The sequence below is a fragment of the Salmo salar genome, chromosome 10 (genome assembly GCF_965601325.2).
Source record: "Salmo salar chromosome 10, fSalSal1, whole genome shotgun sequence".
In the NCBI taxonomy this organism is placed as follows: domain Eukaryota; kingdom Metazoa; phylum Chordata; class Actinopteri; order Salmoniformes; family Salmonidae; genus Salmo; species Salmo salar.
This window is the reverse complement of record NC_138300.1, coordinates 89,443,200-89,470,315: the sequence shown is the minus strand read 5'-3', so window position 1 is coordinate 89,470,315 and position 27,116 is coordinate 89,443,200. Positions and strand designations below refer to the sequence as shown.

Genomic DNA, 27,116 nt, shown 5'->3' with positions numbered 1-27,116 from the left:
TGCATTGTAATCTGCATAGGCTGACAGAAGACAAGCCCTGGCTGACTACTATGTAATGGTGTGTGGGCAGACATCCACTACCAAGTTCCAATTCTCTCTATTCTATTCTGAAAGGAACACTCACTGTCAAAATGGAGAACATTGACCAGAAACGTATGCTAAATTCACCATATGATAACTATCAAAATTGTAATACAGTGCCTTCAGAAATGATTCACACCCCTTGACTTTTTACACATTTCGTGTTACAGCGTGAATTTAAAATGGATTCAATTTATATTGTGCACTGCTCTACACACAATACCCCATAATGTCAAAGTGGAATGGTGTTTTTAGAATTGTTACAAATTAATAAAAAATGAAAAGCTGAAATGTCTTGAGTCAATAAGTGTTCAACACTTTTGTATTGGCAAGCCTAAGTAAGTTCAGGAGTAGAAATGTGCTTAACAAGTCACATAATAAGTTGTATGGATAATAGTGTTTAACATGATTTTTAAATGACTACCCTCTGAACCACACACATACAATTATATGTAAGGTCCCTCAGTCGAGCTGTCATAAGATAACTCTGCAGGAAGGGGTGAAGTCAGGTGCAGGAGACTCAGGTACGTGAAACACGTAGTATTTTAATAAAGGGAAAACCCAGTCCAAAATATAAAGCCGAAAAGGCAGGGAAAATTCCAATAACGGAAGACTAACACAGTCTTCTAAAATATTTGGGACGCAGCCCAGCAACCCTAACACCTAAACGTTAAGATATAAAAATGACAAGAAAATAAATTCCCCAACCTACAACAGCAGACACGAAACAATCCCGCACAACCCCAAACAAGAAACTGACAAACTAAATACCCTCCCATTAATTACAAACACGAAACAGGTGCGCACAAAACAGACATAACTAACAAACACATGAAACATGGATCGGTGGCAGCTAGTAGGCCGGTGACGACGACCGCCGAGCGCAGCCCGACCGGGGAGTGGCGCCACCTTCTGTGGACGTTGTGACACGAGCAGTGAATTTCAAACACAGATTCAACCACAATGACCAGGGACGTTTTTCAATGGTACGCAAAGATTTTACCTATTGGTAAAAAAATATATATATCTCTTTGAGCATGGTGCAGTTATTATTTACATTGTGTATCAATACACTCAGTCACTACAACGATACTGGCACCCTTCATAACAGTTGCCAGTGAGGAAGGAAACCGCTCAAGGATTTCACCATGAGGCGAGTTACAGAGTTTAACGGCTGTGATAGGCGCTACTGTAACTAAGGATGGTTTTACAATAATAACATAAATGACAGAGTAAAAAGAAGGAAGCCTGTACAGAATAAAAATATTCCAAAACATGCATCCTGTTTGTAAAATAGGTCTAAAGTAATATTGAAACAAAAACAATCCATCATTCTACACACAATACCCCATAATGACAAATCAAGAACAGGTTTTTAGAAATGTTTGCAAATGTATTATACATTTAAAAAAACGGAAATGTCACATTCACATGAGTATTTAGATCCTTTACACAGTACTTTGTTGATGCACCTTTGGCAGCAACTACAGCCTTGAGTCTTCTTGGGTATGATGAGCTTTCACACCTGTATTTGCGGAGTTTCTCCCATTCTTCTCTGCAGATCCTCTTAAGCTCTGTCAGGTTGGATGGGGAGCGTTGCTGCACAGCTATTTTCATGTCTCTCCAGAGATATTCGATCGGGTTCAAGCCCGGGCTCTGGCTGGGCCACTCAAGGACATTCAGAGACTTGTACCGAAGCCACTCCTGCGTTGCCTTGGCTGTGTGCTTCGGGTCCAAGTCCTGTTGGAAGGTGAACCTTCGCCCCAGTCAGAGGTCCTGAGAGCTCTGGAGCAGTTTCCATAGGATCTCTCTGTACCTTGCTCCGTTCATCTTTACCTCAATCCTGACTAGTCTCCCAATCCCTGCCGCTGAAAAACATCTCCACAACATGATGCTGCCATCACCATGCTTCACTGTAGGGATGGTACCAGGTTTCCTCCAGAAGTGACGCTTGGCATTCAGGACAAAGAGTTCAATCTTGGTTTCATCAGACCAGAGAATCTTGTTCTCATGGTCTGAGAGTCTTTTTGTGCTTTTTGACAAACTCCAAGCAGGAAGTCATGTGCCTTTTACTGAGGAGTGACTTCCGTCTAGCTACTTTGCAATAAAGGCCTGATTGGTGGAGTGCTGCAGATATGATTGTCCATCTGGAAGGTTCTCCCATCTCCACAGAGGAACTCTGGAGCTCTGTCAGAGTGACCATCTTGGTCACCTTCCTGGCCAAGGCCCTTCTCCCCAGATTGCTCAGTTTGGCTGGGTGGCCAGCTCTAGGAAGAGTCTTGGTGGTTCCAAACTTCTTCCATTTAAGAATGATGGAGGCCACTGTGTTCTTGGGTACCTTCACTGCTGCAGACATTTTTCGACACAATCCTGTCTCTGAGCTCTACGGACAATTCCTTTGACCTTATGGCTTGGCTTTTTCTCCGACATGCCCATTCAACTTTGGGTCATTATATGGTTGTGTGCCTTTCCAAATCATGTCCAATCAATTTAATTTACCACAGGTGGACTCCAATCAAGTTGTAGAAACATCTCAAGGATGATCAATGGAAACGGGATGCTTCTGAGCTCAATTTCAGGTCTCATAGCAAAGGGTCTGAATACGTATGTAAATAAGGTATCTCTTTTTTATTTTTAATACATTTGCTAAAGTTTCTAAAAAACGTTTTTTTTTAGCTTTGTCATTGTGGGTTATTGTGTGTAGATTGCTGAGGATATTTGTATTTAATCTATTTTACAATAAGGCTGTAACGCAACAAAATGTGGAAAAAGTGAAGAGGTCTGAATACTTTCCGAAGGCACTGTATTTTGAAGCACAGTGGTGGCTGCATCATGTTATGGGTATGCTTGTCATCGGCAAGGACTAGGGAGTGTTTTTAGGATAAAAATACATGGAATAGAGCTAAGCACAGGTGACAAACTAGAGGAAAACTTGGTTTAGTCTGCTTTCCAACAAACACTAGGAGACAAATTCACCTTTCAGCAGGACAATTACCTTAAATACAAGGCCACATATTCGCTGCAGTTGCTTACCAAGATGACATTGAACGTTCCTGAGTGCCTATTTACAGTTTTGACTTAAATCGGCTTGAAAATCTATGGCAGGCTTGAAAATTATCAACTTGTCTGCGCTTGAAGAATTTTAAGAATAAATGGCCAAATATTGTACAATCCAGGTGTCCAAAGCTCTTAAGCCTTGTTCACACTGCATGCCTCAATGTTCAAATCAGTTTTGTTTTTCAAATCCGTTTTGGAATATTGACTGAATGATGTACTCCAGCCATTTACATGTACTCATTTAACAGATGCTCTTATCCAGAGCTACATACATGAGCAATTAGAGTTAAGTGTCTTGTGCAAGGGCACATTGACTTTTCACCTAGGGGATTCGAACCAGTGACCTTTGGCTACTGGCGTGTGGCTCTGAACCACTAGGCTACCTGCCGACCCATAATTAGATGAACTGTGTGCTATTTGCATAATAAGTTAATTACAAGCCAATTATGATTTAATAAGATCACACCTAGCCCAGAGAGACAATCTGTTTTTCGTCCTTTGCATATCAGTGTAAATCTGACAGAACTGGAAAGCTACCTGCTCTGTTACAGAAATCCCTGTCCGAAAAGTTAACCCCTGTAGAATAAAATGTTAAAAAATGACTTGAGACTGTAAAACAGGCAGTGCAAAACGGTACTCTGCCACCAGGATGGTGGATCGAGCATGTCTCCTGCGCTGATTGGTCCTGACGTCAGCTAGATTGTCTGAGTGCGGAGCCAAGCGCGCTCTCCCCCTACATTGAACAAGCTAAACGATGCGAGCGCTCGCAGCCGTCGCCGCCGCCCAGTAGAGTTTCCCAGCCCGCGGACCAAGCACAACAACACCGAAAAAAACCGACCGTGTGAGGGCAATATACGAAGACCAGTGCTTTTTACAAACAAGTGTCAAACGTTATCGTGGGGGATTTTTTTAATGCTTTAACTAGTCGCCGACAGAGCGCGAGAGAGTGGAACGAGAGCGAGTCAGCCAGCCTAGAGAGGGATAAGGAAGAAAGAGGGAAAATAATTGCTGGTATATTTTGGTCCTCGCCAACCGTTACTTTGGATATCAAGAAGATCAGAGGTTGTGTAGTCATGGGATGTACACTGAGCGCCGAGGAGAGAGCGGCTTTGGACAGGAGCAAGGCTATCGAGAAAAACCTAAAAGAAGATGGAGTCACTGCCGCGAAAGACGTAAAACTACTCCTGCTTGGTAAGATGCTTCAGGAGGAGGGGTGGCCTTCGGCTTCTTGTCCATAATCTGAAGTGTCAAAATTACACACCCGCTTTCTGGTTCCATAGCCAGACGCTAATCTGACTATGAATGTGAATATAAATGAAAACTACAGCATTTATGTACTTTACAGCCCCTTGTCTCTTTTCATCCCTTCAGGGGCTGGGGAGTCAGGAAAAAGTACCATCGTGAAACAGATGAAGTAAGTGCCACGGTCTAGCAATTCTTTGCATTGAATGTGTGTGATGGATAGGCTACGCATGAGGCTACACACACACAGTGGCTATAGCTTGTGATTGAAGAGTATAGGCTACAGAAGCTTATTTGGTCCGCCATATTTTAAAGTAATTATTACCTTTACTGGCGGGAAGAGCTACTGGCGGTGTAATTTATTGGTTTAAACCAACAGCGTTGCGGTTACGGGAAAATATCGATGAGCTGTTCACATAAATGGTGCTGAAATCGGAACCTGTTTTGCCTACAGCTAATGCACTTTGGCTTTCACTAAGAGCTTGTCTGTCTACAATAAACCGTGCACTGACCAGTTTCGAGAATCCCTCTTTCAATTAATCTTAGTGGCATGTTTAATCGCACATTTATGCCCCCTTGCCCTTCCTTATTTGATCTCGCGGTGTGCGAGCTGCTTTATCAAGTGTACAGAAATAAGCGTGTAATAGCCACTGGGCTATATATGTAACCGGGGTATAGAATACAGCCTAAAACTGGACACCATTTGTGGGCTTTATCTGCTGGTTTGAACGTTTGGGTGGTGTCAATGCCAAATTAGTTGATTCTGTGAAGTAAACCCAAGCGATATAGTTGATGAAGATATTAAATTGTTCTAAAATAGCCTACACACATGTAGGATATCTGGTCGAATAATTGGGTGGGAACTTCACACGGCCATTTTTATTTCCCTGCCTCAAAGCCAACACCCTTTCTTTGCCGAATTACATGCCTTTAATCAATCAAATCAATCGTTACGCAATTTCAGACATTAATCTAATTAAGAAGTCAGATTAATGTTTTAATGGCTGTCATTATTTCAACTGTATACCAGCATAGTGTGCGTCTTAGTCTCAGTTTGCTGTGGGGATGCATCTAGACTTGTATATTCATCTTGCCTCGAATCGACTCGTGTGCTCGTGTATGCCTACACTGGCATTGGCACATTCGTAGTTTTGATTATGGTTTACGCAACCTATAATAAAGAAAGGGAAAGGAATGCGACTGGTTGTCAGATATTGATAAATAAACGCCTCACATTTTCAAGTTATTGCAGGGCTAATGCCATTTTCAGACAGTAATTGCTGTTTGTGATTGAATAACATCTAATAGCTACCACAACTTCTTCAGTTTCAACTTTTTTACCACATGAATCGAAGTACCTATTTCAGAATAATATTCAGCCGGTTTCGGTGGTGGACAGCGCCCCTCAGCCTGTGCTCAATCGTTTCTCTTCGGACATTCTCGACTCTTTCCGTTATTGGGATCAAGTTCTCTGAACAAGGGTGGAAAACTCGGAGTGGCATTTCACACCTTTGGTCATCTCTGGATGTCCAATGACGTGTTGTGTTGTAGTGATTTCAGCGGGTCTGGAGGTTTAGAGTAATTGTGTGGATGAAGGGTGGGTGGGTGGCGGGCGGGTTGAATAAAGAGAAAACATTGCATTACAAATCCATAAAATGTATAATTCTTGTTTAATTCATATCTGTAGGCTACATTTAGGTTTTTCTTTCATTATTTGTATCTGCTGTTAGTGCGTAGCCTAAGCCTAAGCTTTAGGGCCTAACTGTTGCATGCCAAATATACACCAATTGCCAAATGCTTTTGGGAATGTTGGCAGAAAAAGTATTAGAGAAAAGCTGTAATATGGAGAGATGAAAATAAACAGAGGGGAGGGCCAGAACAGTAGTCTAATTTTTGGGAAAGATTTAAGTGGTAAAAGAGGATGATGGCCGGCTGTGTTATGTGTAATGATTGTGAGGCACTATACAAATTCGACAGTCACAAGACCGGGACTTCAAAATGGCACATCATGGGAACTGTACTGTTCAGATGGGTTAAATGGAATAGCAGCCCAACTGAAGTCTGGACACTGAAATAGCTTAATATAATATTAACAGATCTAAGCATATCTTGCAGTAAAATTATAGACCAAATGTAAATTGACTCGGGAACAGGAGTGGAGAAATATTATTTCTTTCTTTCAGCATCTTGAGAGAATGAATGCATGGTTAGGGACCACCTGTAAAGGTGCCATCTTTATCAGCATCATGAAACCTGATAGTATTTTTTAAAATCACACAAAATATTAATCCAAGCCGAACTGAAATCTTATCAAAAACACGTTGGGTCATTTTAACAGCTCATAATTTCCTTAAAACCAGTAAAATTGGAAATTTTACCCGAACATTTTTTCCCATTTCTTGTTGTTGAGTTATTTAATTTTCTCCCCAGTCCCTAAACGTCTTTGCGACTACAGAGAAGCAGAGATGAAAGAGAAAAACTTTACCGATGTCAACTAGATGAAGCATTCATTCTATCGATTTATGACATTCTGGTGAGCAAGGGTTTATTTAGTCTTCTAGAGCAACAAGTAATGACAGAAGAAAAGCTGCATGCATCTAATTATAGACAAGTTGACTAACAAAATGTCAGAAATAAGAAGAAACATAGGCCCACCTAAAAAGGCCTGTCAAAAAATTCTTCCACCATCTGGCCGTACAGTGTATTTTCTATATTTGCGGGTTAGGGTCGGGTGCAGGCCTCAGATTTTCACTTCATTACATAGTCGGGCGGTTGCCGATGGGTTATTAGCAATTACGAGCGTTTGCGGTTGAACAAACAGCTGACTCACGCATCATCATTGTGTTGCTAAGAGAGCTGTCGCCTCGGCAGATTCGATTGAGATTGTGTTTTTTGTAAATGGGTACATTGGTGGCATGTGCAACATCATTTCATTATGAAGAAGAAACAAAATTGCATTTGATGCAAAAGTGAGTGAAAAATGATACGGGAAGGTTTTAAAAGCAATTTCAGAACTACTCTAACCAAATACAATTATATTTGTCACACGCTTCGTAAAACAACCGGTGCAGACTAACAGTGAAACGGTTACTTACGGGCCCTTTCCAACATTGAGTAACGATAACATGTGCAGGGGTACGAGGTTGAGGTAGATATATACATATAACTAGGAATAAAGTGACTAGGCAACAGGATAGATAAAACAGTAGCAGCAGCATATATGAGGAGTCAAAAAGATTTGTGCAAAAAGGGTCAATGCAGATAGTCCAGGTAGCTATTTGGTTAACTATTTAACTAACTATTTAGCAGTCTTATGACTTGGGGGTAGAAGCTGTTCAGGGTCCTGTTGGTTCCAGACTTGGTGCATCGGTACTGCTTGCCGTGTGGTAGCAGAGAGAACAGTTTATGACTTGGGTGGCTGTAGGCTCAATTTTTAGGGCCTTCTGACACCATCTGGTATCTAGGTCCTGGATGGCAGGGAGCACAGCCCCAGTGATGTACTGGTCCGTGTGCACTACCCTCTGTAGCGCCTTGCAGCCAGATGTCGAGCAGTTGCCATTCCAAGCGGTGATGCAGCCAGTCAAGATGCTCTCAAATGGTGCAGCTGTAGAACTTTGAGGATCTGAGGGCCCATGCCAAATCTTTTCTAGCCTACTAAGGAGGAAGAGGCGTTGTCGTGCCCTCTTCACGACTGTGTTGTTGTGTGTGGACCATGATAGATCCTTAGTGATGTGGACACAGAGGAACTTGACACCTACGCCCCGCCCCACTACTCTTACAAAAAATCTGCTATCCAGAACCTAAAAGGGTTCTTCAACTGTCCCCATAGGATAACCCTTTGAAGAACCCTTTTGGTTCCAGGTAGAACCTTTGGGTTCCATGTAGAACCCTTTCAACTGAAGGTTCTACATGGGACCCAAAAGGGTTCTCCTATGGGGACAGCCAAATAACCCTTTTGGAACCATTTTTCTAAGAGTGTACAGCCATGTTGATGTTTTCCGTGGTCCACGATCAGCTGGTCTCACTCTGCCAGGTCTCTGACCTCTCTATAGGCTGTCTCATTGTCGTCGATGATCAGGCCTACCACCGTCGTGTCGTCAACAAACTTAATGATGGGTAAGGACGTTTGTGGGTCGTGGGTGAAAAGGGAGTACAGGAGGGGCCCCCTGTGTTGAGGGTCAGTGTGGCGAATATGTTGTTGCCTACTCTCACCACTTAGGGGTGGCCTGTCAGGAAGCCCAGGATCCAGTTATAGAGGGAGGTGTTCAGTCCCAGGGTGTTCAGTCCTACACTGAGCTGTAGTCAATGAACAGCATTCTCACATAGGTGTTCCTCTTGTCCAGGTGGGAGAGGACAGTGTGTAGGGCAATAGAAATTGCATCATCTGTGGATCTATTGGGGCGGTATGCAAATTGGCGTGGGTCTAGGATGTCAGGTAAGGTAGAGGTGATATGATCCTTGACTAGTCTCTCAAAGCACTTTATGATGACAGAAGTGAGTACCTATTGGTAGATGGGTAAAAATAAATTAGGGCGGTATGCGAATTGGAATGGGTCCAGGGTTTCTGGGATAATTGTGTAGTGTAGATGTGATCCATGACCAGCCTTCCAAAGCATTTCATGGCTACAGATGCTAAGGGGAAATAGTCATTTAGACAGGTAACCTTGGCATTCTTGGGCACATGGATTAGGGTGATCTACTTGAAACATGTAGGTATTACAGACTGGGTCTGGGAGAGGTTGAAAATGTCAGTGAAGACACTTGCCAGCTGGTTGGCTCATGCTCCGAGTACACATCCTGGTAATCAAGTCTGAATGTTAACCTGTTTAAAGGTCTTACTCACATTGGCTACGGAGAGCGTGATCACACAGTCGTCCAGAACAGCTGGTTCTCATCCATGGTTGTGTTGTTTGTCTCGAAGCGAGCATAGAAGACATTTAGCTTGTCTGGTAGGCTCGCGACTGGGTTTCCCTTTGTAATCCGTGATAGTTTGCAAGCCCTGCCACATCCAACGAGTGGCAGAGCAGGCGTAGTAGGATTCGATCTTAGTCATGTATTGACACCTTGCCTGTTTGATGGCTCGTCAGATGTCTTAGCAGGATTTCTTATAAGCGTCCGGATTAGTGTCCCGCTCCTTGAAAGCGGCAGCTCTGGCCTTAAACTCAGTGCGGAGGTTGCCTGTAATCCATGTCTTCTGGTTAGACATCTATGATGCACTTATTAATGAAGCCGGTGACTGATGTGGTAAACTCCTCAATACCATGGGATGAATCCCGGGAACATATTCCAGTCTGTGATAGTGAAACAGTCCTGTAGCTTAGCATGCATTTCATCGGACAACTTCTGTATTGAGCGCATCACTGATACTCCCTGTTTGAGTTTTTGCTTGTAAGCAGTAATCAGGAGGATATGGTCAAATTTGCCAAAATGGAGGGCGAGGGAGAGCTTTGTATGTGTTTTTGTGGGGTGTAAAGGTGATCTACAGTTTTGTCTCCTCTAATTGCACAGGTGACATGCTGGTAGAATTGAGGTAAGACCAATTTCATTTTTCCTGCATTAAAATCCCTGGTCAGTAGGAGCACCGGTTCTTGATGATCATTTTCTTGTTTGCTTATGGCCCTATACAGCAGTGGAGGCTGCTGAGGGGAGGACGGCTCATAATAATGGCTGGAACGGTGCTAATGGAATGGCGTTAAACACAAGGAAACTATTTGTTTGATGTATTTGATACCATTCCACTGATTCCACTCCAGCCATTACCACGAGTCCGTCCTCCCCAATTAAGGTGCCACCAACCTCCTCTGCTATACAGCTCATTGAGTGTGGTCTTAGAGCCACCAACCTCCTCTGCTATACAGCTCATTGAGTGTGGTCTTAGTGCATCGGTTTGTGGTGGTAAATAGAAAGCTACAAAAATCTAGATGAAAACTCAATTGTAAATAATATAGTCTACAGCTTATTCTAAGTCAGGCGAGCAGAACCTCAAGACTGTCTTAATATTAGAGATTGTGCACCAGCTGTTAATAAAAGACACCACCCCCTTGAGCTTAACCGAGGCTGCCGTTCGATCCTGCCGATGCATAAAAAAATCCATGTCCTTGTTTGGCCACGACTCCTAGAAATGTAGGATATTACAATTCTCCAGGTCCTGTTGATAGGATAGTCTTGAACGGAGCTTGTCCAGTTTGTTCTCCAGTGATTGTATGTTGTTCATCAATAGAACGGAACGTAGAGGGGGTTTAAAAGTCGAGGCTGTTATAGCAGCAAAGGGGGGGGGGACACACACACAAACTCCATATTAATGCCCATGATTTTGGAATGAGATGTTATACAAGCAGGTGTTCACATACTTTTGTCATGAGATAGAGATATAGATGATAGATATCCACACACATAACAATTTCAACGATTTCTGAGTTACAGTTCATAAGGAAATCAGTCAATTTAAATAAATTAATCAGGCCAATCAGAATAACTTCTTTCGCACAGAAAGTGCTTTATTACAGAAATAAATACTCCTCAATTTCATCAGCTGTCCAGTTGGCTTGTCTCAGAAGATCCCGCAGGCGAAGAAGCCGGATGTGGAGGTCCTGGGCTGGCATGGTTACACGTGCTCTACGGTTGTGACGCCGGTTGGACAATACTACCAAATTCTCTAAAACGATGTCTGAGGCGGTTTATGGTAGAGAAATTAACATTAAATTCTCTGGCAACAGCTCTGATCTCGACAAACCATTTCTGTATGGACCTCACTTTGTGCACGGGGGCATTGTCGTGGTGAAACAGGGAAGGGCCTTCCCCAAACTGTTGCCATAAAGTTGGAAGCACAGAATCGTCTAGAATGTCATTGTATGCTATAGTGTTAAGATTTCCCTTCACTGGAACTAAGGGGCCTAGCCCGAACCATGAAAAACAGCCCCAGACCATTATTCTTCCTTCACCAAACTTTACAGTTGGCACTATGCATTGGGACAGGTAGTGTTCTCCTTGCAAGATTCGTCCGTCGGACTGCCAGATGGTGAAGCTTGATTCATCACTCCAGAGAACACGTTTCCACTGCTCCCGAGTACAATGGCGGCGAGATTCACACCACTCCAGCCGACACTTGGCATTCCACATGGTCATCTTAGGCTTGTGTGTGGCTGCTTGGCCATGGCAACTCATTTCATGAAGCTCCTGACAAACAGTCTTGTGCTGACGTTGCTTCCAGAGGCAGTTTTGAACGCTATAGTGAGTGTTGCAACAGAGGACAGAATTTTTACACGCTACACGCTTCAGTACTCGGCGGTCCCGTTCTGTGAGCTTGTGTGGCCTATCACTTCATGGCTGAGCCGGTTGTTGCTTCTATACATTTACTTCACAATAACAGCACTTACAGTTGACCGGGGCAGCTCTAGCAGGGCAGAAATGTAATAAACTGACTTGTTGGAAAGGTGGTATCCTATAACGGTGCCACGTTGAAAGTAACTGAGCTCTCTTCACTAAAGCCATAATACTGCCAATGTTTGTATATGGAGATTGCATGGCTGTGTGCTCGATTTTATACACCTGTCAGCAACCGATGTGGCTGAAATATCCGAATCCACTGATTTGAAGGGGTGTCCACATACTTGTGTGATATATATATATATATATATATATTGATATATACACACACAAAAAAATATTCTATAGCTTTCAACAATTTTGTATAACAATAAATAAAACTCAAGTTTTGAATTCGGCATCGTTTTGTGTATCAGTTCATAAACCATATGCCATGGAATCAGTACATAGAAATTTTCCTCCTCACTATTTTGCAACCTGTATGGCACAGCTGTCAATGTTTTGGTCCTTAAATAAAACTGGTATACTTTATTTATCACAATTTTCTTTAGCCAATTTTGGTCTTTAATGCAGGGCCGACAGACAAGTTCCTTACCTTCAGGGTATTTATTCAAGGCACAGTACAAGGACACAGAGGCGCAAGGAGGAAGATTTGATGGCTTGCAAGGCAGTAGGTAAGTTTGTGATACAAGTTATGATATGAGGTAGTGGTTCTGGGGGATACTACATATTAGGCTATTCAAAGCAAAGTGCCATAACAAATAGGATAATGTTAAAGTGTATATCAGGAACAAAGGACATCACCGAGAGAGATATATCTCCACACACAGAGTGTACAAAACATTAGGAACACCATGACAGACTGACCAGGTGAAAGCTATGATCCCTTATTGATGTCACTTGTCAAATCCACTTCAGTGTAGATGAAGCGGAGGAGACAGGTTTAAAAAGGATTTGTAAGCCTTGAGACGTGGATTGTGCATGTGTGCCATTGAGGGTGAATGGGCAAGACAAAATATTTAAGTGGCTTTGAACGTGGTATAGTAGTGTCCATGCCCCGATTAATTGAGGCTGTTCTGAGGGCACAACTCAACATTAGGAAGGTGTTTTGTACACATACATTCAGACAAAGGAAGTATTCTAAGGCATATACAGTGAGGGAAAAAAGTATTTGATCCCCTGCTGATTTTGTACGTTTGCCCACTTACAAAGAAATGATCAGTCCATCATTTTAATGGTAGGTTTATTTGAACAGTGAGAGACAGAATAACAACAAAAAAATCCAGAAAAACGCATGTCAAAAATGTTATCAATTGATTTGCATTTTAATGAGGGAAATAAGTATTTTTTTGGGGGGGAGGGGGGGGGGGTGGTGTGTATGTATGATATGTGCTCCTAAGTTTCTCAGTCATTCACAATTCTTTCAGGATTATCCATAATCATGGTAGCATCCACATTAATGTAGAAGTGTTTAGAAACATTCTATTCTTATTTACAAGAAAACAGACACTACATTATTTACTATTCATTTCTATTGGGCACCAAATAATCTGAAACCACCAAAACAGACAGCAAATGCATGCAACAAATTTGTAGTCACACAAGCTTGATGTAGTCATTGCGTGCCAGGAATATGGGACCAAATACTTTTTACTACTTGAATACACAAGTGAATGTCCTAATACTTTTGTACAAAAAGTGCTGTAATTTCTAAATGGTTCACCCAATATGGATGGAAATATCCTCAAATTAAAGCTGACAGTGTCCATGTTATCCTCATAGTATCATTTCAAATCCAAAGTGCTGGAGTACAGAGCCTAAACAACAACAAATGTGTCACTGTCCCAGTACTTTCAGAGTTCACTATATATACAGGCAAGGAAGTCAGCGTTATGCAGTCTTATTTACACATGGACAGCTCCTTACTTAAACTCAGGCCACCAAAAACACCAAACACATGGAAATAGAGATAAACTGCATTTATAGCTGAGGAAGGGAGAGGAATGCTGATTATCAGAGTGAGTTCAGGTTTGGTGAGTTGGCAGGAGAGGGGGCGTGTCCAGAGGGTCATTAAGGAATTGGTGAGATGGCATGAACCTTCAGAACAGCTACCCTGAGCTTTTTTTTGTTAGTGAAGCGTAGATGAATGGGGAATGGGGAGCATTAGTTTTAAAGCCCAGCTAATGAGGGATTTAATTGGATGAGAATGCAAGACTGTGAAATCTCTAGCCAGCAGTGATTACAATACAGAATAATATGTAGCTACAGGTGCAATGGAAGCATGTCTGGAATGTTGGCGTGTGTGTGAGAATAAATCGGTCTGTGTCTGACCTGAGAGGAACAACGTCTAGTGTGTTAAGTGTTCATGGGCTTGATTTTCACACCACGCTTTTCACAAAAAGGTGTGAAACCATGTCGCTCTTTGTGTTTGTTTGTTTTCTGTGTGTCAGAGAGAGACGTGAACAGAGATCGAGAGAGAGGGTCAGAGAGAGAGAGAGAGAGAGATAATATTTGCCAAGCAGAGTGCATGCAGTAAAGGTTTTTCAGGATATGTGATTATGCTGCTTGACTTGACCTTTGTCCAGGCAGCGAAACCCATCTGCCTCATTATTAGCAGTGTGAGGAGGAAGTGACTAAACTCATGTCACACTAACTCCAACTGGACTGGACTCTTTTACCTAATGCTTAGGCCACACTTTACTATCAAGGGACGGTCAGAGTAATACATTGTGCACTGTGTATTAGACCGAGGTGTGTGTGTGTGTGTGTGGATAAGATGTAGGCCATGTGTGAACAGGCATTTCTATCTCTTCCACCTATTTCTCCTCATTCTCTGAGAGGAATGTTTGGACCATCTGTTTATAAAGACTGTGTATTTTATGTGTATGGGAAGAGTGGGTCCAGAGTTGGTCCAGGTGGTAAACTGACCATTAGTACCAGGGTTGGGTAGGTTACTTTCTAAATGTAATCCGTTACAGTTACTAGTTACCTGTCCAAAATTGTAATCAGTAATGTAACTTTTGGATTACCCAAACTCAGTAACATAATCTGATTATTCATTTTGGATGACTTTCCCCTTAAGCAGCAATAGAAGAAGACAAAAAGAATCCATCAAACGCATTTTGTGTGTCATAACAGTAGTCAGACTTAAACTTGGGCCTTTTTTCAATGCTGAATTGAATGTCATTGAGAAAACAGAAATGTGTAATTATGTATTTTTTCGCAAACATCCTTTCTGAATTTAAAATCGGCATGAAACAAAAGTGCATTTCCATCAGACTTATTGCAGATAAAAGGCAGTGCGTGATGACATAGTCACATAAAAATATATTTTGTGGTTAAATTCCCATGTACCGAAAAAAAACAAGCTAAATTGGTTGGCATCGCATTTTCAACTCTACTGATGGTTTTGTCAGAAAAACTGTTGCGTTATATAGCAGATGTGCCCACTCTGGTCTCGGCACATGGTGTGCCCACTCTGGTCTCGGCACATGGTGTGCCCACTCTGGTCTCGGCACATGGTGTGCCCACTCTGGTCTCGGCACATGGTGTGCCCACTCTGGTCTCGGCACATGGTGTGCCCACTCTGGTCTCGGCACATGGTGTGCCCACTCTGGTCTCGGCACATGGTGTGCCCACTCTGGTCTCGGCACATGCCCTCTAGCCAACAGCTCTCAGATACAGTGCGGGTAGGCTAGCCTACATGATGAGATTATTATGGATAATCACAAGATATTTTTTATTTGTCAAACGGCAGCCAAGCATCGATCATCATGTCACCAGAATAAGACCCTCAATATTTATTGGAAAGGAGCATCAAGCTCATCACCTTGAACCTTCACCACCCTGTGAAGTTCATCGTAACTTAATTCATTTGTAGCCTAATAAACTGCATGGTTCCCCGAGTGGTAGTGGGAAGACCACACAACATCATATCGCATGACTCCAAGTAAAAAATGATGGTTATTATATCAATGTTTGCTTTTAAAGACGTTTCCACCACCATTCCTTACATAATACTTTTAAAGACACCAAAAAAATCCCACCATATCAAACAAACAAATTGTCTGTTTTCCTGTTTCCATCAGCCCGGTTGTGACTTTTTTCATGAGTCAGGTAATTCATCCGCATGAAATATTTGAATGGAAACGTGGTGTAATCAGTTACTCCCCAACCCTGCTGAGGGCTCTCTGTGACGTTTTGTATTTGTAAGCATGCCATGATGATGTGTGTGCGACACTGCGTGCATGTGTGTAGATTGATTTACTCATGATTCATCACCTGCACATACAGTGGCTTGCGAAAGTATTCACCCCTTTGGCATTTTTCCTATACTGTTGCCTTACAACCTGGAATTAAAATGGATTTTTGGGGGGTTTGTATCATTTGATTTACACAACATGCCTAACCCTTTGAAGATGCAAAATATTTTTTATTGTGAAACAAACAAGAAATAAGACAAAAAAACAGGACATTTGAGCGTGCATAACTATTCACCCCCCCAATGTCAATATTTTGTAGAGCCACCTTTTGCAGCAATTACAGCTGCAAGTCTCTTGGGGTATGTCTCTATAAGCTTGGCACATCTAGCCACTGGGATTTTTGCCCATTCTTCAAGGCAAAACTGCTCCAGCTCTTTCAAGTTGGATGGTTCTGCTGGTGTACAGCAATCTTTAAGTCGTACCACAGATTCTCAATTGGATTGAGATCTGGGCTTTGGCTAGGCCATTCCAAGACATTTAAATGTTTCCCTTAAACCACTTGACTGTTGCTTCAGCAGTATGCTTAGGGCCATTATCTTGCTGGAAGGTGAACCTCCATCCCAGTCTCAAATCTGTGGAAGACTGAAACAGGTTTCCCTCAAGAATTTCCCTGTATTTAGCGCCATCCATCATTCCTTAAATTCTGACCAGTTGCCCAGTCCCTGCCGATGAAAAAGATCCTCACAGCATGATGCTGCCACCACCATGCTTCACTGTGGGGATGGTGTTCTCGGGGTGATGAGAGGTGTTAGGTTTGCGCCAGACAGCATTTTCCTTGATGGCCAAAAAGCTACATTTTTGTCTCATCTGACCAGAGTTCCTTCTTCCATATGTTTGGGGAGTCTCCCACATGCCTTTTGGCGAACACCAAACATGTTTGCTTATTTTTTTCTGGACACTCTTCCGTAAAGCCCAGCTCTGTGGAGTGTATGGCTTAAAGTGGTCCTATGGACAGATACTCCAATCTCCGCTGTGGAGCTTTGCAGCTCCTTCAGGGTTTCCAATCTTCGCTGTGGAGCTTTGCAGCTCCTTCAGGTTTATCTTTGGTCTCTTTGTTGCCTCTCTGATTAATGCCCTCCTTGCCTGGTCCGTGAGTTTTGGTGGGCGGCCCTCTCTTGGCAGGTTTGTTGTGGTGCCCTATTCTTTCCATTTTTTAATAATGGATTTAATGTTGCTCCGTGGGATGTTCAAAGTTTCAGATATTTTTTTATAACCCAACCCTGATCTGTACTTCTCCACAACTTTGTCCCTGACCTGTTTGGAGAGCTCCTTGGTCTTCATTGTGCCGATTGCTTGGTGGTGCCCCTTGCTTAGTGGTGTTGCAGACTCTGGGGCCTTTCAGAACATGTGACAGATCATGTGACACAAGTGGACTTTATTTAACTAATTATGTGACTTCTGGAGGTAATTGGTTGCACCAGATCTTATTTAGGGGCTTCATAGCAAAGGGGGTGAATACATATGCACACACCACTTTTCAGTTTTTTATTTTTTAGAATTTTTTTGAAACAAGTAATTTTTTTCCCCTTCACCAATTTGGACTATTTTGTGTATGTCCATTACATGAAATCAAAATAAAAATCCATTTAAATTACAGGTTGTAACGCAACAAAATAGGAAAAATAACAAGGTGGTGAATACTTTTGCAAGGCACTGTAAGGGGCTTTGTAAATCAAGTTTGGATGTATTAACAGTTTATTAAATGATTGGATAAAGGAAAGGAATTGCTGACATTTAGAGTTTAACAGCATAAAGTGGAGATATAGCCTATATCTAAGTTGGTATTTTATTAGACCTGGATAATTGACATGATCGTTGAAGTTCTAAGGGTAGAGCAGTCTGATGACTCTGCTTATATTGGTCACATGACCTATGTGTCCTCCTCTTTGATTGGACTGTGATGTTCATCACAGCAGTCCCCACTATTCTCCTTTCAAAATAGTTTGATAGTGAAAACAGTAGGAGAGGTTTTAGGCTGAGGAAATGCTTGACAAACATCTATCTGTCTACATTAGTTTCCAAGATTCTCTGGTCTCTGTTCTGCTCATTAGCAGTCTCTGTTGTGTGAGGCAGTCCTAGTTGTTCTCTTTACCTCCGTCTGTGGTCCAGCCTCTCACACACACATACACTAAAGCCCTGCACGGGCATGAAATTTAGGCCGAGCCCTACCCATGCCTGTGACGTTCAGGCCCTACCATACCGGGGCCCAAATTGCTTCTGCCAAATTTAAGGCCCACATAGTTAGTATATCCATTAACTGCTAGTCTCTATCTGTCCCCCGCACAGCCCCCTCCGTTCCGTGTGTGAGTATCCATAGCAACGGCTCCACTTTTGTTAGCTTGCTTAATGACGAGATGTGAAATAGCTGTTAGCGAGCTACTTTTCATCACTCTAAACTCTGACAAAACTCATAAAACATTATTGTTTTCTGTGAAATAATCTCAACTCTGACAATGTTTTGTCATCCTAGAACATCCACAGTATACCACAGTGTTAAAATAGTGACACAAATATTCGTCAAAATAATATTTTTCAGTGGCAATTGAGGAGACGATAACTGACTAAATAGACCCAGAATAAACTATGACTACACTGAACAAAATAATATGCAATAATTTCAAAGATTTTACTGAGTTACAGTTCATGTAAAGAAATCAGTCAATTTAAATAAATAAATTAGGCCCTAATCTATGAATTTCACGACTGGGAATACAGATATGCATCTGTTTGTCACAGATACCTTTAAAAAAGGTAGGGGCATGGATCAGAAAACCAGTCAGTATCTGGTGTCACCACCATTTGCCTCATGCAATGTGACGCATCTCCTTCGCATAGAGTTGATCAGGCTGTTGATTGTGGCCTGTGGAATGTTGTCCCACTCCTCTTCAATGGCTGTGCGAAGTTGCTGGATATTGGCGGGAACTGGAGCACGCTGTCGTACACGTAGATTCAGAGCATCCCAAACATGCTCAATGGGTGACATGTCTGATGAGTATGCAGGCCATTGAAGAACTGGGACATTTACAGCTTCCAGGAATTGTGTACAGATCCTTGTGACATGGGTCTGTGCATTATCATGCTGAGACATGAGGTGATGGCAGCAGATGAATGGCACAACAATGAGCCTCAAGATCTCATAACAGTATCTCTGTGCATTCAAATTGCCATCGATAAAATACAATTGTGTTCATTGTCAGAAGTTTATGCCTGCCCATACCATAACCCCACCACCACCATGGGGCACTCTGTTCACAACGTTGGCATCAGCAAACCGCTCACCCACACGACGTCTGTCATCTGCCCAGTACAGTTGAAACCAGGATTCATCCGTGAAGAGGACACTTCTCCAGCGTGCCAGTGGCCATCAAAGGTGAGCATTTGCCCACATTGGTTACGACGCTGAACTTCAGTCACGTCAAGACCCTGGTGATGACGATCAGCTTCCCTGAGACGGTTTCTGACAGTTTGTGCAGAAATTCTTTGGTTGTGCAAACCCACAGTTTCATCAGCTGTCCGGTTGGCTGGTCTCAGACGATCCCGCATGTGAAGAAGCCAGATGCGGAGGTCCTGGGCTGGCGTGGTTTTACATGGTTGGTGGTTGTGAGGCCAGTTGGATGTACTGACAAATTCTCTAAAACATTATTGGAGGCAGCTTATGGTAGAGAAATGATTATTAAATTCTCTGGAAACAGCTCTGGTGGACATTCCTGCAGTCAGCATGCCAATTGCACATTGTTGTGTGACAAAACATTTTAGAGTGGCCTTTTATTGCCCCCAGCATCTGTGTAATGATCATGCTGTTTAATCATCTTCTTAATCAGCTTCTCACCTGTCAGGTGGATGGATTATCTTGGCAAAGGAGAAATGCTCACTAACAGGGATGTAAACAAATTTGTGCACAGAATTTGAGAGAAATAATTTGTTTGTGCGTATGCAAAATTTTTGGGATATTTTTTTTCAGTTTATGAAACATGGGACCAACACTTTACATGTTGCAGTTATGTTTTTATACAGTGTAAATAAACATAATTTTTCATTAGGGTTGATGAAAACGAGACAATACTAAATTATCTCTGTGACTAAAATCTGACTAGTAAGTGGACTGGACAAGAGTTTTTGGATAGATTGAGATGTTATTTGCAATCTGGCGGCAACAAATCACTGATGCCAATAAGAGGCATGCCGTGGTAAAATCTCCCGGTAGAAAAAGGGGAAATGTTTGGAGACATTTTACTTATCGTGTAGATTCAACAAAGACTGAATGCAACATTACCACAAGAGAAGATAGAGTTAGCACCCACAAGTTGACGGAGAAAAAAACGACCTACCTCAAGAGACATCTGAAAGAGCACCATCCCAATATATACGCTTAGGTAGGCTAACAGATTGATACTGCTAGCTAGTTGTTTTCTGCAGCCTATCATTCCACTACTTTGATTACAATATAGCTACAACATGCAAAGGAGCAGGGCACCAGACTGAAACCCTTTTCTGGCATGTTGTGACCCTTTGACTTGGCTGTGCGAGTTAAATTTGTAATTGATTGTGTGCGAGCTGAACATTCATTACAAGGTCACCTCACTCAAAAGTTTTCAAATGTCCTATTTTTTTGGGCAGCTACAACCATGATTTGGTCAAACAGTAAAGTGCATTATAAAAACCTCATGATTCCAGTAATTAAAGTGTCTGCCCACCCCCTGGGCCTGTTTGCTGGGGTCTGTTCTGCTGGGACCTGCTGCTGTGATGAGCGAGCCACTCTATGTGCCCTCCGGGAGAGAGAAAAAAGGCTTCTGATTAAATAAAATTTTAAAAAGTCCAATTGCAGGAAATACAGTGCATTCGGAAAGTATTCAGACCCCTTGACTTTTTCAACATTTTGATACGTTACAGCCTTATTCTAAAATGAACTAGTTTTTTTCCCCTCATCAATCTACCCCATAATAACAAAGCAAAAACAGGTTTTTATATATTTTATTTAAGTACTTAGTACTTTGTTGAAACAGATTTGGCAGCGATTACTGCCTGAGGACTCTGGAGCAGGTTTTCATCAAGGATCTCTCTGTACTTTGCTCCGTTCATCTTTTCCTCGATCCTGGCTAGTCTCCCAGTCCCTGCCGCTGAAAAAATCCCCACAGCTTGATGCTGCCACCACCGTGCTTCACTGTAGGGATGGTGCCAGGTTTTCTCCAGACGTGATGCTTGGTATTCAGGTCTGAGTCTTTAGGTGTCTTTTGGCAAACTCCAAACGGGCTGTCATGTGTTTTTTTACTGACGAGTGGCTTCCGTCCAGCCACTCTACCATAAAGGCCTGATTGGTGGAGTGCTGCAGAGATGGTTGTCCTTCTGGAAGGTTCACCTCCCTGACCAAGGTCCTTCTTCCCCGATTGCTCAGTTTGGCCGGGCGGCCAGCTCTAGGAAGAGTCTTGGTGGTTCCAAACTTCTTCCATTTAAGAGTGATGGAGGCCACTGTGTTCTTGGGGATCTTCAATGCTGCAGATATTTTTTGGTACCTTTCCCCAGATCTGTGCCTCGACACAATCCTGTCTCGTAGCTCTACGGACAATTCCTTATACTTCATATAGAAAAGTCTGTGCCTTTCCAAATCATGTCTAATCAATTGAATTTACCACAAGTGGACTCTAATCCAGTTGTAGAAATATCTCAAGGATGATAAATGGAAACATGATCCACTTGAGCTCAATTTCGAGTCTCATAGCAAAGGGTCTGAATTCTTATCTCGGTATTTCGGTTTTGGATTTTTAATAGATTTGCAAAAATGTCCAAAAACCTGTTTTGACTTTCCTTATGTGGTATTGTGTGTAGATTGCTGAGGAAAAAAATAATATTTAATCAATTTTAGAATAAGGCTGTAACGTGGCCAATGTGCTCCGTTCATCTTTTCCTCGATCCTGGCTAGTCTCCCAGTCCCTGCCGCTGAAAAAATCCCCACAGCTTGATGCTGCTTTCCGAATGCACTGTACATGACTTTGGAAACAACTACTGTTGTTCTCAGCTTTCTGTGGGTATACTTTTTATTTGAGCTCAATAGCAACTATTTTTACAACCGAGATATTTGATATGGCTTTCAGATATGAAGCGCGCGAAATGCGCAATTGCACATTGGCCATTGCGTGTGCATAGGGTAGCAGGGCTACAACTGCAACAACAACAAAAAGTGACATTATATTTACTGTTGGATTAACACATGGCTACTAGCAGTGGGTATTGTATTTAGTGTTAGTGATCTAGCTAATGTGTTTTGAGTTTTCACTTCCTCATGTTGAATAAGCCCCAAAATTAGCCTATGATATTGATGTATTTAAAGATGTAGGCAAATTCATCTCTATTGAACCAAAAAAAATTGCCATTTCGGGAGCCCTATTTTAACAGTAAAATATAACAATACCCTATTGTTAACTCACAATTCATGACAATCACTGGATTAGGTTGCGCCACAAAATATCTCAGTAGTCTATTACACAGTCTAAAGCACTATGAAATACTTTAAAAGGTGAATGAAAAAGCATTTTTTTTATTGCGTGACGCCGCAACATTTTTTTGGGTGCTACCAAGTCATGGGCTGGTGGCACTGGAAAAGTTGGTGGCGCTGGTGAAATGTTAGGCTGGAGCCCTGTTAAGGGGTGTAATTTGTAATCTGCTGTTGGCTGTTGGGAAGAAAATCATGCGATCGGATGTTATGCAGGAAAACATGTTGATAGAACCAGCCTATTTATGTTGGTGCACATGGAAGTCAGTGATTTATGTTTACTATAGGTTAATGAGGCAATAAAAATGTGATGTGACAAAAAATGACAAAAAATAAATGTTTATTTAGTTGACTAAAACGGTCCACTGTTTTCATCATTTTGACAATAACTAGACTAAATAACTACTAAAACGACAAAAATGGGACTAAGACAATGCTATTTTAGTCAAAATGACTAAGGCTAGACTAAATCTAAAACAGAGTGCCAAAATGAACAGTGGTATACCATAGTGCCCATCATCTTAGTATAGAACACACGTCAAACCTTCTTCCTTTAAACCAGCTGTCTCCTCTTCATATCAGAAAAAGCGATTGTGTTCATGTTGTAGGTTAAACAACCCCTAGATTCCCTCCTGGTGTAACCTGAAGAGGCCAGTGTTTTGTTGATAGCTCTTTCTGATGCAGAGGCAGTGATAAAAGGAGAGCAACAAAGACACAGAGCACCCTCCACTGAATTACTGCTGTCAGAAGAATCAATAGAACTGGGCTGTATTGACACAAACACTCACTGTGGATCTCATTGAATATGCAGACTTGAAGGTTTTGTTCCACAGCCGTCGTTGTGTTTTACATCTATTTATGAGCCTGAATAACAGCTACGTTCATATCTGTACTGTGGTCACATAATACTATGAACCTTAGTTTGTTTAGCTAGACTTTCTTTTAGGAAATAGGCAATCAGTTTATTGGACACAATAGAGATGGTTCCCTTTTCTTGGGTATAAAAAAATGTAACTGTGGAATGTTCTATAGAATGTCCCCAGGACAGTCCCAAATGTGAATTGAAATCGAGCTGCAATGTAGTGCCAAAATGACAAGCTTTGGAACAGTGTCGAGAGCAGACTGTGTGTGAAGACGTGGGAGTGTGCAACCAGCATGCTTTAGTATGAGCTGATTTGCTAAAATGACTAATTTCTATAGGTAAATGTGCGAGGGACAATACAAATGAAGACCATAAAATTGTATTGTGTGTGTTCTCATCCTGATGGCCTAGGAAAGGGACCACTCCCTTTATCTACCTTCAGAGGAAACTGACTCACTGAGCTAAGCCAGAGAGGAAGAGGCGAAACGAGAGGGTCCACTCCCGTCAAAATCTGTCCACGCGTGAACACACCGATTCTGCTTAATAAGCAGACCGCCTGCCTTCCCGCCTTTGGGACAACGACTCCCATTGTTAGAGCAGAGACGAGACCATCTTGTCATTATATATAGCATCTCTGGCTAAGCTGAGCTGACATAGAAAAGAAAAGGTGCAGCGTGGCACACTGCTGGGTTGTGAAGCATGTTCTGTACGCTCAATCTGGTCTATACTGAACTTCCCCCGCTTCTGCTTATCCTTGTCACTAAGCTCTGGAAAGTCCCCCATGCCTACTCTATCTGTTTCAGGCGCTATGTCCACTCTCATCTCTTGAAAGTCTCTCTTCTCCTAGACACTCATTATACACTCGCCCAGCTCTCGTTCACTCTCTGTTCCCTCTTTCTCTGTTTTCTCCTGTTTCTCTCTTTCTCTATGGCTGCTCTCTCGCTCTTTGGGCCCTGTATCTCTGTAGTCTCTCTCTGTTCCTCATTCGGTGCTGCTTCCACACTTAGCTTTGGGATGCTAATCACGTTAAGAGGGCCAGTCTAGCCACCTCTGATGACGTGATTGGAGGTGACTGACCGGAGCAAGAACAAACAAGGGCCAGCCGGCCCGGCTGCACCATTCCCAGACCCTTACTGTAATTTTCCCACCGTGAGGCCCGGAGTGGTGGGGGTAGGGGGTTGGAGGATGCTGATCCGCTCTGGCACATAGGTCTGCCTTCCCTCCAGAACAGGTTTCATTTAGGGCTCAGACGGCAGAGAAGGGAGGGGGGGTGTTACATAACGGGAAGTCACAAATTGAATATAGCCTACGTGTTTGTCTCACACCCGCAGTCGCCATCTAACAGTCCCATGCTCTGCCATACATTGGCTGAGCTCTCTTATGGGTTTGTTGTTTGTTTGCGGGTTCAGTGACAGACACCCAGCACCGCAGAACACTGAAGCTCATGGTAACATACAGTGGCTCTAGATAGCTGTCCTTGTGTTGCCATATCATGCCCGGTTTGCATCCACTTTGCATTAGCTACCGTCATAGAGAGAAAGAGAGAGAGAGACATGCAAAACACAGGGCAAAGACCGTGTGGTCTAATTATAGCCATGCTTGAACTGCTTAAGCACAATGTAGGCACACATTTGACATCACATCGGACCGCACATCATCACATCACATCAGACGTCCAGACCTAGGGAGAGTTCAGGATGGGATTTTTCCAGCCACTTGAGTCCTCTTAACCTTTTCCCTAAGGGGCCTCGGTGGGTTTTCAATGGGTCAGGGAAGATCACAGTAACACAAACTTTGTTCACATTTCAGGCCAACAATGAATTCAGCTAGCTCTAGCAGTTTACAGCATTTATCAAATTAGCGCTGCTGTTAAAGTTTGGTCTGTCGTTGGGTCCCTGGCTTTAGGTGGAATGTCATTAGGTCTGAGAGGGAAGAAGGTGGAGAAGCCCTGCTTCAAAGGAATCTTAAGCTGTTGAGCCATTCATGGTCTCAGCGAGATATTAATCCGTGTTCCCTTGAGTCTATCTGCACTGCATTATAACGCATGATAATCATCAGCATTCATTATGTGGACAAATGTTTTTCTTGTGCCTGCCTGAGTAACTGCAGGTCACGTGAGATGTGTAGCCAGGAGCTCTAGTACAACTTAGGCATACAGTGCATTCGGAAAGTATTCAGACCCCTTCACTTTTTCCAAATTTTGTTACATTACAGCCTTATTCTAAAATTGATTACATTAAAAAGGCTCCTCCGCAATCTACACTACACCCCATAATGACAAAGCGAAAACAGGTTTTTAGAATGTTTTGCACATGTATTAAAAAAACATTAAAAACAGTAATGCTTATTTACATAACTATTCAGACCCTTTGCTACGAGACTCGAAATTGAGCTCAGGTGCATCCTGTTTCCATTGATCATCTTTGAGATGTTTCTACAACTTGATTGGAGTCCACCTGTGGTAAATTCAATTGATTGGACATGATTTGGAAAGACACATACCTGTCTATATAAGGTCCCACAGTTGACAGTGCATGTCAGAGCAAAAACCAAGCCATGAGGTTGAAGGAATTGTCCATAGAGCTCCGAGACAGTATTGTGTCGAGGCACAGATCTGGGGAAGGGCCCCCATCATTCTTAAATGGAGACTCTTCCAAGAGCTGGCCACCCGGCCAAAGTGAGCAATCGGGGAAGAAGGGCCTTGGTCAGGGAGGTGACCAAGAACCCGATGGTCTCTCTGACAGTGTTCCGGAGTTCCTCTGTGGAGATGGGAGAACCTTTCAGATGGCCAATCATCTCTGCAGTACTCCACCAATCAGGCCTTTATGGTAGAGTGTCCGGATGGAAGCCACTCCTCAGTTAAAGACACATAACAGCCCGCTTGGAGTTTGCCAAAGACACCTAAAGACTCTTAGACTGAGAAGCAAGATTATCTGGTCTGATGAAACCAAGATTGAATTCTTTGGCCTGAATGCAAAGCATCACGTCTGAAGGAAACCTAGCACCATCCCTATGGTGAAGCATGGTGGTGGCAGCATCATGCTGTGGGGATTTTTTTTGCCGGCAGGGACTGGGAGACTAGTCAGGATCGAGGCAAAGATGAATGGAGAAAAGGACAGAGATCCTTTTTGAAAATATGCTCCAGAGCGCTCAGGAAGTTTCACCTTCCAACAGGACAACGACCCTAAGCACACAGCCAAGACAATGCAGGAGTGGCTTTGGGACAAGTCTCTGAATGTCCTTGAGTGGACCAGCCAGAGCCTGGACTTGAACTCTATCTAACATCTCTGGAGAGACCTGAAAATAGCTGTGCAGCGACGTTCCCCATTCAACCTGACATAGCCTGAGAGGATATGCAGAGAAGAATGGGAGAAACTCCCCAAATACAGGTGTGCCAAGCTTGTAGCGTCATACCCAAGAAGACTCGAGGCTGTAATCGCTGCCAAAGGTGCTTCAACAAAGTACTGAGTAAAGGGTCTGAATACTTATGTAAATGTGATATTTCCGTTTTTTAAATTTGCAAAAATGTCAAGTAACCTGTTTTTGCTTTGTCATTATGGGGTATTGTGTGTAGATTGTTAAGGAGCAAAAAAACAATTTAATCAATTTTAGAATAAAGCTGTAATGTAACAAAATGTGGAAAAGGTCAAGGGGTCTGAATACTTTCCGAATGCAATTTTTTTATATGCTCTCACTCATCTACAGAATAAATGGAGTGAGGAGATGCACTACTTGTCAGGGTTTCGCTAATGTGAGGTCCTCTCTTTCTCTCCACTGTACTGAACTACACTAGAGTATC

General features: G+C 42.6%; 1 protein-coding gene across 2 annotated transcripts in view; it reads left to right on the top strand.

The window, feature by feature from the left end:
* The first annotated feature begins 3,869 nt into the window (after window positions 1-3,869).
* Window positions 3,870-27,116, top strand: part of LOC106560843 (guanine nucleotide-binding protein G(o) subunit alpha) — a 144,905-nt gene continuing 121,658 nt past the window's right edge. For both annotated transcript variants that reach the window (XM_014124202.3, XM_014124203.3), the window contains exons 1-2: window positions 3,870-4,329; window positions 4,510-4,552. In XM_014124202.3, coding sequence (XP_013979677.1) covers window positions 4,212-4,329; window positions 4,510-4,552 — 161 coding nt within the window. In that variant the 5' untranslated portion in view covers window positions 3,870-4,211. The remainder of the gene's footprint in view (window positions 4,330-4,509; window positions 4,553-27,116) is intronic.